Source organism: Aquarana catesbeiana, linkage group LG02, assembly GCF_042186555.1.
Source record: "Aquarana catesbeiana isolate 2022-GZ linkage group LG02, ASM4218655v1, whole genome shotgun sequence".
Taxonomy (NCBI): Eukaryota; Metazoa; Chordata; class Amphibia; order Anura; family Ranidae; genus Aquarana; species Aquarana catesbeiana.
The window spans coordinates 48202747-48219742 of record NC_133325.1 but is presented as its reverse complement, the minus strand read 5'-3'; the positions used below and the strand labels follow the sequence as shown (position 1 = coordinate 48219742).

Below are 16996 nucleotides of genomic sequence, written 5' to 3'. Positions count from 1 at the left end.
GAGCTTACACAGGGCTGCTTCTTTTGAGCATGTGCAGCCATAGGAGCTGGCATTAAAGTAGAATAAAACTTAGCAAGAAGAAAAAAATGTTCCCCAGCTTTTGGTAAGCTTACCTTGTTGAGGTGACATCACTGAGCCTCACTGCAGGCTCCAGGAAACTGAGGATCCCAAATCTCATGAGAATGCAGTTCTATGCAAAGCTTGGAGCATCTTTTTTAAAAGCTTTTGGATCTGTAGCTTTCCAAGGACCCTGATAGTGGGATATCACTGGAACCTGCAGGGTACAGCTAGAAGCTGGGGTGTAAGGTGAGTGTTATTTTACAATTTTCCTCTGATCTTTTATGTTTGCATTCTTTTTAGTTAGTTTTTTTATAGAAGGAGGTGTGGTGATGCAAGATCAGTGGACTTTACAGTCTTCATGCTGGTTTCACTTTAACAACTTCAGCCCCGGAAGTTTTTACCCACTTCCTGACCAGGCCATTTTTTGCGATACGGCACTGCGTCGCTGTAACTGACAATTGCGCGGTTGTGTGACGTTGTACCCAGATAAAATGGATGTCCTTTTTTTCCCACAAATAAAGCTTTCTTTTGGTGGTATTTGATCAACTCTGCGTTTTTTTATCTTTTGCGCTATAAACAAAAAAAAAAGCCTGACAATTTTGAAAAAAAAAAAAGCCAATATTTTTATTTCCTGCTATAATACATATTCAAAAAAAAACTAAAAAAAACAAATTTCTTCATCAATTTAGGCCAATATGTATTCTTCTACATATTTTTGGTAAAAAAAATCCCAATAAGTGTTTGCGCAAAAGTTATAGCACCTACAAACTACAGGATAGATTTAGGGACTTTTATTTATTTATTATTATTTTTTTACTGGTAATTGCGGCGATCTGCAATTTTAAGCAGGACTGTGACATTGCGGCGGACAAATCTGACACTAAGTGACACTTTTTGGGGGCCACTGACACCAATACAGTGATCAGTGATAAAAAAAATGCACTGATCCCTGCATAAATGACACTGGCAGGGAAGGGATTAACACTAGGGGGCGATCAAGGGGCTAAGTGTGTTCCCTGGGAGGTGTTTTCTAACTGTGGGGGGAAGGGGGAGTGGATTCACTGGAGGAAAAGAGAGATTAGCTTAGCTGAAACACAATCTCTCACTTTTCCTCCCTCACAGATCAGCGGCGTGCTTTGTTTACATTGGCACACCACTGCTTCGTCTCTCCCGTGAAGGATCGGCGTGTCCAATCACGGCGGGAGCGCTGCACGTGCGACCCCCAAACTGTGTGCACGAAATCACGTACAGGTACGTGATTTTGCTCACCTGGGCCGCCCTGCCGCGGTAAATGTACGTGGGGCAGTCCGGAAGCGGTTAAACTGATAATGTACTTTGCCATGCATATGTAGGCAGGTGCAGTCTATATTCTCCACTGCAGGTGGCGCTCAACCGCAACGGCAATGCAGAGGGGAGAGGAAGTTGGGAGAAGCTGTGTTTCTCTGTGATTTCCTCTGTCAACCGGGCAGTGATCTGGTTGGATGCACATGCCCCATGTGACCCTGGTGGCCATCTTAGGTCAAGCAGAGTCTATTTAAGACACTGACCCCTAGGTTTGGCGTGCTTTATGTGTGTGTGTGGACAGGTTAGAGACAGGTACCCCATCTGACAGGGACAGTACCAGCAATAGGGAGAAGTTTCTGTGGAGTAGGGAGAGAGCAAGGCTTTTGCATACCTCCCAACTGTCCCTGATTTGGAGGGACTGTCCCTGATTTGGAGCAATGTCCCTCATTCCTCCTCACTTGTCCCTCATTTTGGTCTGATCTATATAGAAGTATATAAAATGCACTTTTTTTCTATCTTAAAGTGTTTCCCAGCGCTAAACCTTTCATCTGATTTCTAAATTGCTGCATTTGTAAATTCCAAAAGACAATATCAAGGAATAGTAGTGGTAAAAGAAGAACTTGTGAGTTTTACCAATCTTGTTTTTTTTGTACAATTCTCCTTTAAGGGGGCGTGGCAAGGGGTGTGTCCTATCCCTGCATACTTTTGCTGATAGGTGTCCCTCATTCCCATCTCAAAAAGTTGGGAGGTAGGGCCTTTGTCTACCTACCAGGAGGCTTTCCTCTTGGGTCTGACCGGCCAGGCCGCACTTTGCTCCTTGTGGCAGATGCTGTCGGCATCCCTGAGTCTTCTGTCCGCTGTCAATTGCTGTACAGTTGTAAATAGCATCGGATAGGGGAGCCTGCCCACCGGGCCTGTTTGAGTTGTTAACCTGCTGTTTTAATATATCGTTCTTTGTGTGTTCTCTGTCTACCACACCACGCTGTACCTACCTAACACATAGACAAAGCAAAGCTTCATGTTGAGGTTACTGTAATATGGGTGTCTTACTGTGAATTATTGTAACGCGTCGGAAGTAATGGTTACTGTGCGTTGCAGTGCTACTTATTTTGAACCGCACCCCAACACACCTTGCATACACACCTCAACACAGGTATGTTGCAGCCCATTCAAACTGTTGAAAATAATGGCACTGCAATGCACCATGATCATAATTTACTGAGTGATGCAATCATTTGCAGTAAAGCCCCCGCATTACAGCAATGCACAGTAGGCTGGACTGAAAATGAACCTTGCTTTTGATGTCCGTTTGGTAACGCACTGCGGAGGTGTAATGGGGACCTAAAGGCAGAGTTAGGATCCCCATTTGACCCCGTAGATAGACATCATACAAGGCCTTTTTCACCATAGTTTAAGCAGTAAGGTCTTACTGGCAAAAGTGTAAATGGGCCCTAAACGTAACCAGTAGACTCCAGCTCGCGTGTCTGTTAAACTGGCCTGGTGCAAGAAACACGTTGGCATCACTTTCCTATATCCCAGCTGCCCAGAAAAGCTGACAGAAAGCCCTTATATGACATCCTATTGTGCTCCGGGGCCACTTCAATGTCTTTTATCAGATGCGGCATCTGTCAGTCCAAGAGGAAACTCCTGCAGGAAATGGAGGTTTCCCAAACGGGAAATGGAGAGAACAGCTGGCTGGACATTCCATGGGCTGTGAATAAACAGGAGGGGCCCGGACATAACAGGCTATCAAATTATTCCTACTCCAAGAACAGGATAGAGATCAGATAAATATTTATAGAATGGGTTACTTTATAATTACGGCTAGAGATTGCTACCCTCTTGTCGGTGCATTCTGTAATAACAGGGGAGCTAAAGTTTTACACTGGATTACTGCACAGAAGAAATAAAGAAAAACCCACACCTAGGTTCAAGGAAGAATACACAGATCTCAAATGTGCTTACACAGTATTGGCTTATCCTGGAGTCGGTGGGGGCACCTCTATGAAAATGTCGGACATACAGTAATATTAGTTGGTGTCAGTTGGTGGCAGTGTTATCTTAGGCCAGAACTTTAAGGGGCAAAGTAGGATTTTTGTCCCAGGCCGCACCCTATAAGGGATGAGATTTTTTGCTGTAAGCTGTTTCATTCTGCTATGGACACCGAGGAATTAGCAAAGGCTTAGCATTTCTGAACTGCCCCCTCACAGTGGTAGGAAAAGTTTGGATCTTTGGTGGGTAGGGCTTAATGCAAAGAACCTTGGAGCTAGGCAATGAAAGCCAAGGAGGGTGGTGACTTTTCAGTGGTGACTTTACCTCTCAATGAACTGAATGTTCCTGGTGTTGGCTCATACCAACCCACAGCTCCTTTTATTGTAGTGCATGGGTCTCCAAACTTTCTAAAAAGTTTGGAGACCCCTGCTTTAGACTATCATTGTTGGGTTTTATATACACTTCAACCATGTTTTTTTTATTTTTTATTCCAGGACCACCATGACATGCTGCTGGAAATTGAAAGAGACAAGGCCATTACAGACAAGGTTATTCTCATCCAGAAAGTGGTTCGGGGCTTCAAAGACAGGTGAGTCTCCCAGATTTGTATTTATCATTTTTTATCTGTTTGGTATTCATCAACTTACATCAAATAAACTCTCCCTGTGGTGCCCCCCCCCCCCCCCCCACCTCACATGATACACAGTGCCCAGGGCAACCGTCCCTCCTGCCCACCCCTTGTCCTGGCCCTGATCATTAGACTCCTAATATATCATAAGGGCTGTAAAGCAATGTGGAAATTGTTGTCAAATGCCATCCGCTGTGTACTTTGCACATGATGGACTTGGAAGAAGCATAACACTTGAAACAATCAATTGGGAAGCAGGGCCGTAAGAGTATAATTAACCATGACCACCATGCAGCTGTGCCTCTCTTATGAACATTTGAAGGCCTAAAGCTAAACCCCAGGACCAATTTAATTAAAGGGTTAGCAATTAAAGATCATAATGCCACCCAATCAGGATTAATGTAGTCTAAAGTCCAGCCCAGTAGATAAAGCCCAGCCCAAACTTTTTTTTTTATTCAATAGTTTTTATTCCTCATAGAAAATCAGTTACAGTTTACAAAATATAAAGGTTGTATAATTCAGTGGTGTATCAATCTTTATACATTCACATTACTGGGTAATTATAAATGCTTTGTTAGCCTCTTAACCTCCAGAAGATTTACCCCCCCCCGTTCATGACCAGACCATTTGTTGCAATATAGCACTACGTTACTTTAACCAGTTGCCGACCAGCCGCCGTCATTATACTGTGGCAGGTCAGCATGTTCCCGTGAATCGCCGTAGCTGTACGTTGACCCTTTAAACAGCTCTAACAGGCGTGCCCCCGCTGCACAGTGGGAGACACCTAGTGTTAACCCCTTCCCTACCAGTGACATTTACACAGTAATCAGTGCATTTCTTTATCGTACATCATTGGACACAGAGCACCATAATAATGACTATATGGGTTATACGCTTACCTTTAGGTGATTGGACACTGGCAACCAATAGTAAGACGATTCCTCCCATATAACCCCTCCTATACCGGAAGCACCTCAGTTTTTTCGCCAGTGTCTTGAAGGTGATGGTCATGGCTGTTGAAGCTCTTCAATTTTCTTCAAAGATGTCCCACTGAGGTCGTCATAATCGGATCCATTCGGATGGCATAACAAAAGCTAAAGTGAATGGTACCCGAACCTCGATTGAAGAACGAGGTATTGCTTGTAATGTGTCCTATATAGGCGCTGGACCTTTGTTAAGTTGGTATTTCTGGTCAATCTTGCCCAAGGTAAAACCAGAAAGGGTGCTTTACAAGGTCCAGGGGTGTGGACCCCAAAATATGGGGGACCCGGTCCCTGAAGGTCCTTAGAGGTGCTACCCACCATGATGGGGGAAGATTGGGCCTGGTAAAACAGGCCCTGCTGCTTGGGATTGTGAGTACTCCCTTTGGGAATTTATTATATATATGTATGTATTCCCTCTGAAACTTGCTGGTAAACCTTGAAACCTGTGTCTTACAGATGCCTGGTATGGCGCGCGGTTTGATCAGGCGTGCGCGAATGTACGCATGCGCGCCACCGGCGTGTGTGTGCGCCTTTGGTGTGCGCGCCGTCAGTGTGCGCGCCGTCAGTGTGCACGTGCACTGCTGCTGTGCGCATCACAGATGCGCCGCGTGCGTCAGGACAGCGCATGCACCGTGCAGCGGGCATGCCGCTGATCACGCTGATGCGCGCGCTCACTCTCTAGCTAAGGCTTTATAGGGATGGAGCTCCTGGCGTGCGCGTGGACAACACAGAGCGATATTTTGGCACGTGAGTCTGGAGGTCTTGGACACAGTGGTGACAGGTTGAAGTCTGGTTGTAGTTTGTGGGGAGTACTCCTTTTCTTCCTCGTGTGTAAGCAATGTCTTCCAGAAAACGAGGTATAGGGAGCAAGGCTAGCACAGGGGTAAGTGTACCTCCTTTAAAAACAAAAACACAATAATAATCCAGCGCCAATTAGTGTAAACCCAGGGACCTCAATCAAGGCATGTAAAAAAATAACAAATAATGTATAGTCAGTCCTCCATGTGACACATAACATGTACTGAGTAGACTGACATGACTTGAACTTGGGGGGGGGGAATCAGTGCAGCTGGACTAACCGTAACTGATAGATACAGATTTAAAACATTGACCAAAGAATGTCCAGCGCTCCGAATGTCCCACAAACAAACAATTATCAGCAGTCCAGTAATGAAGGTTAAGAGATTTAATATATGTGTAAAATAAAAACACTATAATAAAAACAATTGTGAACAGTATATAGTCCCATGTAGATAACACTGTATGACACCTAAATAAAAAAGTTTATAGCAGCCAGAAGGTCCAATCAGCAACAGGCAGTCTAAAACTGGAGATCCATCCAAAGAACCTAACCCCAGGCTAAGAAGCAGATAGAAGGGGGTTGGAAGGGAGATGGAAGCCCCAGCCCACAAACCCAGGAGACTCACACTGTAGACACCAGCTTCAGATGGAAAGGCTCACCGATACCGGAGGACAGATCTGAAGATGTTGTGTGACGACAGGCTGTAGATCCACCGGGAGGAGAAGGTCTCGCAGACGCTCCGTGTCAGGGAGCGATGACGTCAGCCCAGCTGGAGGAGGAAGGCGCGGCTTCACACAGGGGAACCGCCGGAGAAACAGCTGATAGCGCTAGGCAGCTGAAATGCCGGTCTGTGTCCCCTCTGAATGAAAAAGCCTCAGTAAGAGGCAGTGACACTTGGTGAAGCCGTTGTGATTGTAATCAGGCTATCAGGGAGTGACATGGTGGACAGGAGGCCACCAGAGAACAGGCTGGGGACATGAAACAATTAGCCTGCCGGTCTGTGTCACCTCTGAGTGAAGTGAACCTCAGAGAAGAGTGGTGTCACTCAGAAAGTCCAATGAAAAACATGGGCTGCCAGCCAAAAGTGGATAGATGGAATTAGCAGGTGAATGGGAGAACGCTGTGTGTAGACCATGTGAAGCTCCCACAGGTGGGTAGATGGAAGGATGGATTATCACCGTGGCATGGTGCTGAGTGGAACCTCTGTCAGGGGTTGCCTTGACGACGCGTTTCGCGCGTTTGTGCTTTTTCATAGCCTTTAAAAACAGGAGACCAACCCCAAGCTGATGCAGCCTCAGTTTCTCCTGAAAGACCTGCGGCATCTGGCCTGGCTGAGCCATTGCATTTGTCAGGCATAGTGGCCACTACCAATATACCTGCCTCGGCTTATGTTACAAAGGATGATTTGGCATCTGCCTTAGCGGGCCTTGAGGGCAAATAGCTGGCATGATTGCCTCTATAACACGGGGGGGAGGAAGCGTAATAGATCTCCCTCCCCTGAGCCTGGGCCAAGTGGAGAGTCACTAGAGCACCAGGACTCTTATAGCCAGATGGGTCCAGGTGATCTGGAACCAGAATGGGCGGAGGATTTGGAATAGGTGGTCAGGAAAGACCGGGAGGAAGGAGAGGCTGAAGAATCCTCGGCTGAGGACTCTGGTTCTGAAGAGCCAATTTCAGCCTCCCATTCCCAAAAATTGTTTATCCAATCTCTAATTGAGATGGTACAAATTGGGTTTAAGTTACCCCCGGTTCTTTGCAACCTCAGCAAATTTCCCAAGCGTTCCCTTTGCATCCGTTACTGGAGCAGGTGGTTTACGCAGACTGGGAGCACCCTGACAGGATATACTTACCTCCAAAAAGGTTTTCTGTCTTATATCCTATGGAGGAGAAGTTCAAGAAGAAATGGGGCACACCTTTGGTGGACGCTGCCATATCTTCTGTAAATAAAAGTTTAAACTGTCCAGTGGATAATGCCCAGGTATTCAAGGATCCGACTGATAAAAAGCTAGAGTTCTTATTAAAGGCCTCCTTTTCGGTGGCTGGTGCAGCAGTTCAGCCAGCAGTTGCAGCTATTGGGATTTGCCAATCCCTAAAGGATCGCTTTAAAAGGTTGGTAAAGAACATACCTTGCCAGGAGGAATCTGCTGAGGAGTTATCGGAGATTCCTCATGCCTTATGTTTTGCAGTAGACGTATTGAAGGACTCAATCCAACAGATGTCTCATTTTGCGTTACTGTCAATCCATATGCGCAGAGTCTTGTGGCTAAAGAACTGGTCTGCTGAGACGCCATGTAAAATGCTACTCGCAGCATTTCCATTCCATGGAGAGCGCTTGTTTGGCGAAGATCTGGATAAATATATCCAAAAGATCTCTGGAGGAAAGAGTGCCCTACTCCCTATTAAAAAGAAGGGCAAGCAACCCTCTTATAAAATTCCCAATTCTCCAGGACCTAGTGCTTCTTCCCCTAAGCAGTATCGACGGCCTCAACCGTCTGGGTTTAAAAAACCCAGGGTCAGAAGAAACCCTGGACCCAAAAGACACCCAAGCCCAACTCCAAGTCTACCTTGTGAAGGGGCGCCCCCGCTCTCACGGGTGGGGGGCAGGCTTCGGCTGTTTGGGGATGCCTGGGAAGAACTAGTTCGAGTCAGATGGGTAATTTCCACTGTAAAATACGGTTACAGAATAGAGTTTCGGGAATTGCCCCCAAATCGGTTTCTGTACACAAGGGTTCTGTCAGATCCAAAGAAAAGAAGATGCCTATTCCTAGCTTTACAGCATCTGCTGATGCAGGGGGTAATTGTAAAGGTTCCGCACGAGGAAAGGTTCAAAGGGTTTTACTCAAACCTATTCACTGTGCCGATGCCAAATGGGGAGGTAAGGCCCATTTTGGACCTCAAAGCTCTCAACGTCTTTATAGACGTTCGATCCTTCCGCACGAGTCGGTTCATTCGATAATAAAATCCCTGAGACGATCTTCTCCTAAGGGATTGCTCTTGCCCCATGCTGATTCAAAACGTGTCAAGAACAGTACGGGTTTAACAACGCCTAGGTTGGATTCTAAATTTGGACAAGTCAGCTCTTTGTCCGACCCTCAGCTCTTTGTCCGACCCAAGCCTTGGTGTATCTGGGTCTGGTCTTGGATACCGCCCAAGAAAAGGTGTTTCTGCCCCCCTTAAAGGTCGCCTCCATAGTAGAACTTGTCCAGAAGGTGAAAAAAGAACTAACACCTTCTATTCGGCTGTGCATGAGGTTACTGGGCAAGATGGTGTCATCCTTCAGCGCAGTGCCATATGCACAGTTCCACTCCAGAGTGTTCCAGAACAGTATTATAAAGGAACACATGTCGGGACAAGTCGGCTCGAACCTTGGATCAGCCGATGGTTCTATCTCTACAGGTACTATGGAACCTTTCTTGGTGGTTAAGAACCAGCAATTTGAAAAGAGGGAAATCTTTCCCACCAGTAGCCTGGAAAGTCGTAACTACAGACGCCAGTCTTCTCAGTTGGGGAGCAGTCCTAGAGGAGGCGTCTGTTCAGGGAGTATGGTCCCAGACAGAAAGGAACCTGCCAATCAATCTATTGGAGACTCGGGCAGCTCGTCTGGCTCTGCGATTCTGGACATCCAGATTGCGGGGTCTTCCTGTCAGAGTCCAGTCCGACAACTCCATGGTGGTGGCATATATCAACCACGAGGGAGGTACCAGGAGTCGGGCAGCCCAGAGAGAGGTAAACCATATATTGACTTGGGCAGAAGAATATGTGCCGTTCCTTTCGGCAGTGTTTATCCCGGGGGTGGACAATTGGCAGGCAGATTTCCTAAGTCGCCAGAAATTGTTGCCAGGGGAATGGTCCCTGCACCCCAAGGTTTTTCTACAGATCTGCCAATACTGGGGGACCCCAGATGTGGATCTGCTGGCATCCAGATTCAATGCCAAGCTGGACAGGTTTGTCTCCAGGACCAGGGATCCGCTTGCTGTCAGGATAGACGCATTAGTAGTTCCTTTGGATCAGTATTCTCTGATATATGCCTTTCCCCCAATCCAAATTCTGCCGCACTTATTACGCAGAATACAGGAGGAGCAAAAACCAGTGATCCTAGTGGCCCCAGCGTGGCCCCGGAGATCCTGGTACTCGAAGATTGTAAAGTTGGCAGTAGGGGACCCATTGGTCCTTCCATGCCGTCCAGACCTGTTGTCTCAAAGAACCATATTCCATCCTTCTTTACGGTTGCTGAATTTGATGGCTTGGCTATTGAGACCAGACTGTTGAAAGACTGTGGTATTATGGGTTCAGTCTTGTCTGCCTTGATAAACGCTAGAAAGTCGGTTTCTAGAGCTATCTATTATAGAGTCTGGAAGTCGTACATTTCTTGGTGTGAGGAGAGGAAATGGAACCCTCGTAGGTATACGATTGGAAGAGTTCTTGCCTTTCTTCAAGCAGGAGTAGACTTGCAGGTCGCTTAAGGGACAATTAAAGGACAGATTTCGGCCTTATCGTTTTTTTTCCAAAGACCAATTGCATCCCATTCTTTGGTGCAAACCTTTGTCAAGGGAGTAACACACCTGAGGCTGCCGGTTAAACCACCTTTATGTCCCTGGGACTTAAATTTGATAAGAAAAAAAGGGGGGTTGAATCGCGCTAAAACAGATTGGTGATCATACACATCATCACCAAACCAAATATTTAGAACTAAGTGAAGAGTTCCCCTTTAGTGTATACATAATATACAAAACACATGTCAAATGAATAATCAATCCAAAAATAAAATGTTCAAAGTGATAATAAAAAGTCCATGTATAAAAAATAAATCACCCAAGTGATATGAAAGTATCTTAAAAAAGTTCCAAAAAACATAAAATCTTGCTGTGAGAAGAAAAAAGCGTGCTTGCTCCACCACTGTGAAATCAGACTGGCCGCTTACCAGAAACTCATGATCCCCCGTTACAGAGGATCAGAGAAAGCTGTTTGTTAATACTGCTTCGAACCACGACCAATGGATCAGAGACCTTATACCGAGATGGGACATCAAAGACTGCAGGGTCAGGCTAAAGATGTTCACACTGACAGGTACTCAGACATTAGCCCACAGCATTGCAGATACGGTCATAGAAGGAAAAAAAGGCTCCATATAGTGTAAAATCATTGACTTTATTGGATAAGTAAAAAGTTAAACTCACATGTTAGTAGACAATAGTAGGCATGTAGTGTAGTCTGGAGCGCCGTCCGGAAGCTCACAGACAGCCCGTCCTACTGGAAACAACAGCAGCAATGGGAGGTGACTAGAACATTTCACAAATTTCACTGTGTTTGTGTTACATAGATGAATCGCGGCTATAATGGTTATTGTTTATGTATTTCACCGTAGCGCAGTTATTCCCCACATTTTTCTTAAATTTGATACTGTCAGCCTTACAGAGTCAACCGTTTGAACCTATTAGGCATATTCCTTTTGTCCTATTGACCGGAAAATTTGTTTTTTTTTGGTGGCTATAACATCGGCTAGAAGGGTATCAAAATTGGCCGCCCTTTCTTGCAAAGAACCTTTTATGATTCTTCATCAGGACAGAGTGGTCATGCGCCCTTGTCCGGATTTTTTACCGAAGGTAGTTTCCAAATTTAATTTGAATCAGGATATCATTTTATCTTCCTTTTTTCCAAACCCTAAGACTAGGGAGGAAAGGTCGCTTCACTCACTAGATGTGGTGAGGGCGATCAAAGTTTACTTGAAAATGTCTGCTCCCTTTCGGAAGACTGACTGTTTTTTTGTCTTGCCTGAGAGTCCTGAAAAAGGACAGCCGGCAACAAGTTCAACTATATCCAGGTGGATTCGTCAGACTATTATCCAGGCGTATGGATTAAAGCGCAGGGTTCCACCTTGGGATTTAAAAGCACACTCCACTAGAGGAATTAGTGCATCATGGGCAGTACGCCAGCAGGTGTCCATGGCTCAGGTTTGCAAAGCGGCTGCTTGGTCTTCAGTTCATACGTTCACCAGGTTCTATCAGGTGGATGTGAGACCTCAAAGGGAGACTGTTTTTGGCCACAGCGTGTTGCAGGCAGCTTTATAGTCTCAGGCCCGTTGGGCTTAGGGATAATGTGTCCCCCCCCCCTCAAATGCATTGCTTTAGGACATCCAACATAGTCATTATTATGGTGCTCTGTGTCCCGTGATGTACGATAAAGAAAAATGGATTTTTAAAACAGCTTACCTGTAAAATCCTTTTCTTGGAGTACATCACGGGACACAGAGGTCCCTCCCCTCTTTCTGGGATCGTCATTGCTACAAAATTGAGGTGCTTCCGGTAAAGAAGGGGTTATATGGGAGGAACCGTCTTACTATTGGTTGCCAGTGTCCAATCACCTAAAGGTAAGCGTATAACCCACATAGTCATTATTATGGTGCTCTGTGTCCTGTAATGTACTCCAAGAAAAGGATTTTACAGGTAAACTGTTTTAAAAATCCATTTTTTATAGCACTGATCGCTGTATAAATGTCAATGGTCCCAAAAATGTGTCAAAAGTGTCCGATCTGTCCGCTGCAATGTCGCAGTCCTGCTAAAAATCGCAGATCGCCGATATTATTAGTAAAAAATAAAAAAGAATGCCATAAATCTATTACCTATTTTGTAGACGCTATAACTTTTGCGCAAACCAATCAATTGACACTTATTGAGATTTTTTTTTTTTACCAAAAATATGTAGAAGAATACATATCAGCCTAAACTTTTTTTGGGGGACCAATCAGGTCACTCTCCCATACTTGAAGGGAATGAGATGGCGGTGTGTCATAATATAGCTCAGCTCTACATGTTGCGCCTATTCAACAGATGTGTTCTTAGCCAGTGTTTTTATGTAAACTATGTGCTGCATTTACTAAGGGAAGTGATGGATTTTATTCCCTGCTTTGCAGGAACACAAAATCCATCACTTCCCCCCTGTCAGAGCAGAGCTCTGAGTTGTTTACATAGGCAGAGCTCCGCTCTGTGTCTCTGCATGACAATCGACGGGTGCCAGCGGACATCCATTGCCCGACACCCGCAGATCGGCTTCTGCTGTGATCACAGAAGAAGTGGAATGCGCATGTGCCCCCTATGCGGAAGTGCACCATCACATGTATATATATATGTGATTCTGCACAGAACGGCCACCCTGTAGCAGTATATCTATGGGGCGATTGGGAAGTGGTTATAATAGGCGGTTTATAATAAAGGTAAGCTTGCAGAGCAAGTGATGCATAGTTCAGTATCATTGAGATGTGTATTGTGGGAGACAAGCAAAGCTAAGGTTGAAGAAAAGGAGAGGAGGTAAAGTAAAGTGAAGGAATGGATGAGAGAGGGTAGGGAGGAGCAGGACAGGGGCACATGGCTTCCAGCCTTCCTTCGCCAATTAGGAGCCCAGGTCCGATTATGTTCATTCTAAAATCGAATGTCAAAAATAATTTAAATCTTGAACTACCTTTGAACAACATTTGAATGCTCTGAGAATTTTCGTACAAATGTTCCTAAGAATTTTCATGAGTTTTCATTTGAATTTCTACTAGCATATACCCAGCCTAAGTCACATACTCCCTTATATTTAGATGTACCAGATAGTTTTCTTTGCTCTAGGCGAGGGGTATTCACACGTTCTAAACAACAGGCCAAGTTACATTCCTTCAGACTTTAGTGGGGCTAGACTGTGGCCATCGGGAGTAGAAAATGTGGGAGGAAAAAATGCCTTATCTTTGGTGTCAGTGAGAGAAATTGTACCCTACCATTTATGATATCGGGAAGAATTGGGCCTCATTGTTGGTGTCATTGGGGGAAACTGTCCCATCATTGGTGTCATTGGGAGGAATTGTGCCCCGTCGTTGGTGTCATTGGGCACCATCATTGGTGTCATTGGGAGGAACTGTGCCCCATCATTGGTGTAATTAAGAAGAATTTCGCCCCATTGTTGGTGTCATTGGGAGGAATTGTGCTCCATCATTGGTGTCATTGAGAGAAATTGCGCCCCATCATTGTTGTCATTGGGCTCCATCGTTGTTGTCATTGGCAGGAACTGTGCTCCATCGTTGATGTCGTTGGGAGTAATTGTGCCCCATCATTGGAGTCATTGAGCTCCATCATTGGTGTCACTGGGAGGAACTGTGTCCCATCGTTGGTGTCATTTGGAGGAATTGTGTCCCATCATTGAGGTCATTGGTGGTGTCATTGGTAGGAACTGTGCCCTATTGTTGGTGTCATTGGTAGGAATTGTGCCCCATCGTTGGTGTCATTGGTAGGAATTGTGCACCAAGGGCCGGATAAAAGCAAGCAAAAAAATGCTGAAGTTTGCTGAGCACTGGTGTCCAAACTGCAGTCTGGGGGCAAGATGTGGCCCTTTGCTTGCCTTTATCCAGCTCTTGGAGCACATTTCCTCCCTCGGATAGAAAACACTATTCTTCCCACTGACACTAACAATGAGGCATAATTCCTGCTACTGACACCATTTATAGGGCACTATTTCTCCCATTGACATGAACAATGGGGCACTTTTCGTCTCCCTAAAGATGCACTGTTTACCCTCACTGACGCCAGGACAATTTCTACTCCTAATGGTCACAGTGTGGCCCCCCTGAAGTCTGAAGGACAGTAAACTGGGCCTTTGTTTAGAAAGTTTGGAGAGTACTGCCCTAGGCAAAAGAACAGACCAATGGGAGAGCAAAGAGGAAGCAGACTGCATGGATAAAGCACCGGATTACTTTAATTGGCCAGGAACTGCGTGACTCTGTTATTATGGTCCGAATCAATCTTTTAATCAATATATGAGTTGATAACCAATTTTACTTTTATTTTTTAGGTCCAATTTCTTAAAAGTAAGAAAATCTGCTTTGTTGATCCAGAAATATTGGAGAGGACACAACTGCAGGAGAAATTACACTGTGGTAAGTCACGATTATAAAAAAAATAAATAAAAATACTCCAGTAATCATAGGGGGGCTTATTCATCAACATGAAAGGTACAAAGAAAAAGAATGGTTCTAATTGTCGATGATGAGGACTGGCACCATGAAGAAATGGCCATCGTTCACCGGGACGGATCTTGAACCTTGGTGACCCCTTTGCTCTTGTCTTCTAGATGAGGATTGGCTTCCTGCGGCTCCAGGCTCTCTACCGCTCCCGGAAACTTCACCAGCAGTACCATATTGCCCGCAAGCGTATCAGCTACTTCCAGGCCCGATGTCGAGGTTACCTGGTCCGAAAAGCTTTCAGGCATCGGCTGTGGGCGGTCTACACAATTCAGGCGCACGCCAGAGGCATGATCGCTAGGCGGCTATACCGGCGCCTTAAAGGAGAGGTATGATGACTGTCCGTATAGCAGTGCTCTGCCTTTCCAAGAACACTATTCTGTAAGTGTTCACCTTCCTTCTCTCTTTAGTACCACCGGCGCCTTGAAGCAGAGAAAATGCGACTGGTTGAAGAAGAACGCCTGAAGAAGGAGATGAGCGCCAAAAAAGCCAAGCAAGAAGCTGAAAGGAATCATCAAGTAAAGTCTCTTTTAGCTTCCAAATAATTCTTTATTTTACCTAAACAAAATGGAGGCCCCAAACTTGGCACACTCAACTAGACATGTGCAGAACAAAAAAAAATTGTTTTGTTTAGTTTCGATTCGTTATTTGCATAAATTTGTTTAATTCGTTTTCGGAATTCATTTTTTTTTTTATTTGAATCGATTTAAGTTTAGAAAATTCCAATCAATTCGAAATTTCAATTCCATTCGAAACTTGAATTTATTCTATTCGAATTTTGGAAGATGGATATATTCTTTCTATTTTATTCTCTTCTATTCTATTCTTTTCTATTATATTCTAATTCAAATGTATTCTATTTGAAATTTGAAATTCAGAAAATGGTTATATTGTTATATTCTTTTTATTCTACTCTATTCAATTTTTTTCTCATATATGCTATTCTTTTCTATTCTATTCTATTGTTTTCTATCCTATTCAAATTAAAATTTATTCACTTCGAATTTCGGAAGATGGTTGTATTTATTCTATTATATTCAATTCTATTGCTTTTTTTCTATTCTATTCAAATTTAAATTTATTCTATTCAAATTTTGGGAAATGGTTATATTCTTTCTATTATTTTCTATTCTATTGTAATCTATTCTATTCCAATTCAAATTTATTCTATTTAAATTTGGGGAAATGGTTATATTCTTTCTATTCTATTCTATTGGTTTTTTTTTAATTCTGTTCTATTCTTTTATTTTCTATTCTATTATTTTCTATTCTATTCAAATTTGAATTTCAGAAGAAGGTCAAATTCTTTATATTTTATTCTATTGTTTTTTTCAATTTAATTCTTTTTCTCTATCCTACTCTATTCTATTCAAATTTAATCTATTTGAAATTAGAATTTCAGAAGATGGTTTTATTCTATTTTATTCTATTCTATTCATTTTTTATGCTATTCTATTCCTTTCTTTTCTATTTTGTTCTATTTTACTCTATTCTATTCTTTTCTATTCTATCCCTTTATTGTCTATTCTTTTATTTTCTATTCTGTTCTGTTTTTCTCTATTCTATTCTTTACTTTTCTAATAAATCATTTCTATTCTACTATTCCCTTATTTTCTATTCTATTTTATTCTCTTTGGAAATTCGAATTAGATTTAAAATCTATTCGAATTCGAATTTAGTCCGAAATTTTGTTTCGTTACTTCAGATTCCTTTAAATTCGTTACTATTGTAATTCCGAAATTTGGATACATCCGAATTTCTGAATAATGAAAAATTTGTCTGAATTTTGATTCAGAACTAAAAGAACCGCACATGTCTACACTCAGCTTTAAACGTAAAGCGTAACTCCACTTTTGTTGAGAAAAAAACATCCCCCTCTGGGTGATCTATGTGCTTAGCAAAGGTTTTTAACAAACTTTGTTGCAGATTCCTACCTTTTTTGTTATTCTGAAGAAATCACAGTTTGTTCCTCTGTGCCTCTGTGCTTAGTGAGTCTAATGGGAGTGGTTTCATAATTATTAACCAGCTGCTGCAGAATTGAGGCTTGAATGAGGAATGTTATTTACTATTGGGAGTATGTTACCAAAAAGTACATTTTTGTTGCAGGGGATGCCAAAAATCTGACTTTTTTTATCTTAGTGCAGACTTCTGGGAAAATCAGTGAGCCAATCACACAAGCAGAAAATTATGTTTCTGGGTGGGGGGGTGTTCTGCACACATTCTGTGTACAGAACACCTCCATGTAGCCATATTGCATT

General features: G+C 43.6%; 1 protein-coding gene across 4 annotated transcripts in view; it reads left to right on the top strand.

The window, feature by feature from the left end:
* MYO7A (myosin VIIA) overlaps positions 1 to 16996 on the top strand; it is a 305890-nt gene that overhangs the window by 168661 nt on the left and 120233 nt on the right. For all 4 annotated transcript variants that reach the window (XM_073612854.1, XM_073612852.1, XM_073612851.1 and 1 more), the window contains 4 exons: positions 3831 to 3925; positions 14570 to 14654; positions 14849 to 15067; positions 15149 to 15256. In XM_073612854.1, the coding sequence (XP_073468955.1) occupies positions 3831 to 3925; positions 14570 to 14654; positions 14849 to 15067; positions 15149 to 15256 (507 nt within the window). The remainder of the gene's footprint in view (positions 1 to 3830; positions 3926 to 14569; positions 14655 to 14848; positions 15068 to 15148; positions 15257 to 16996) is intronic.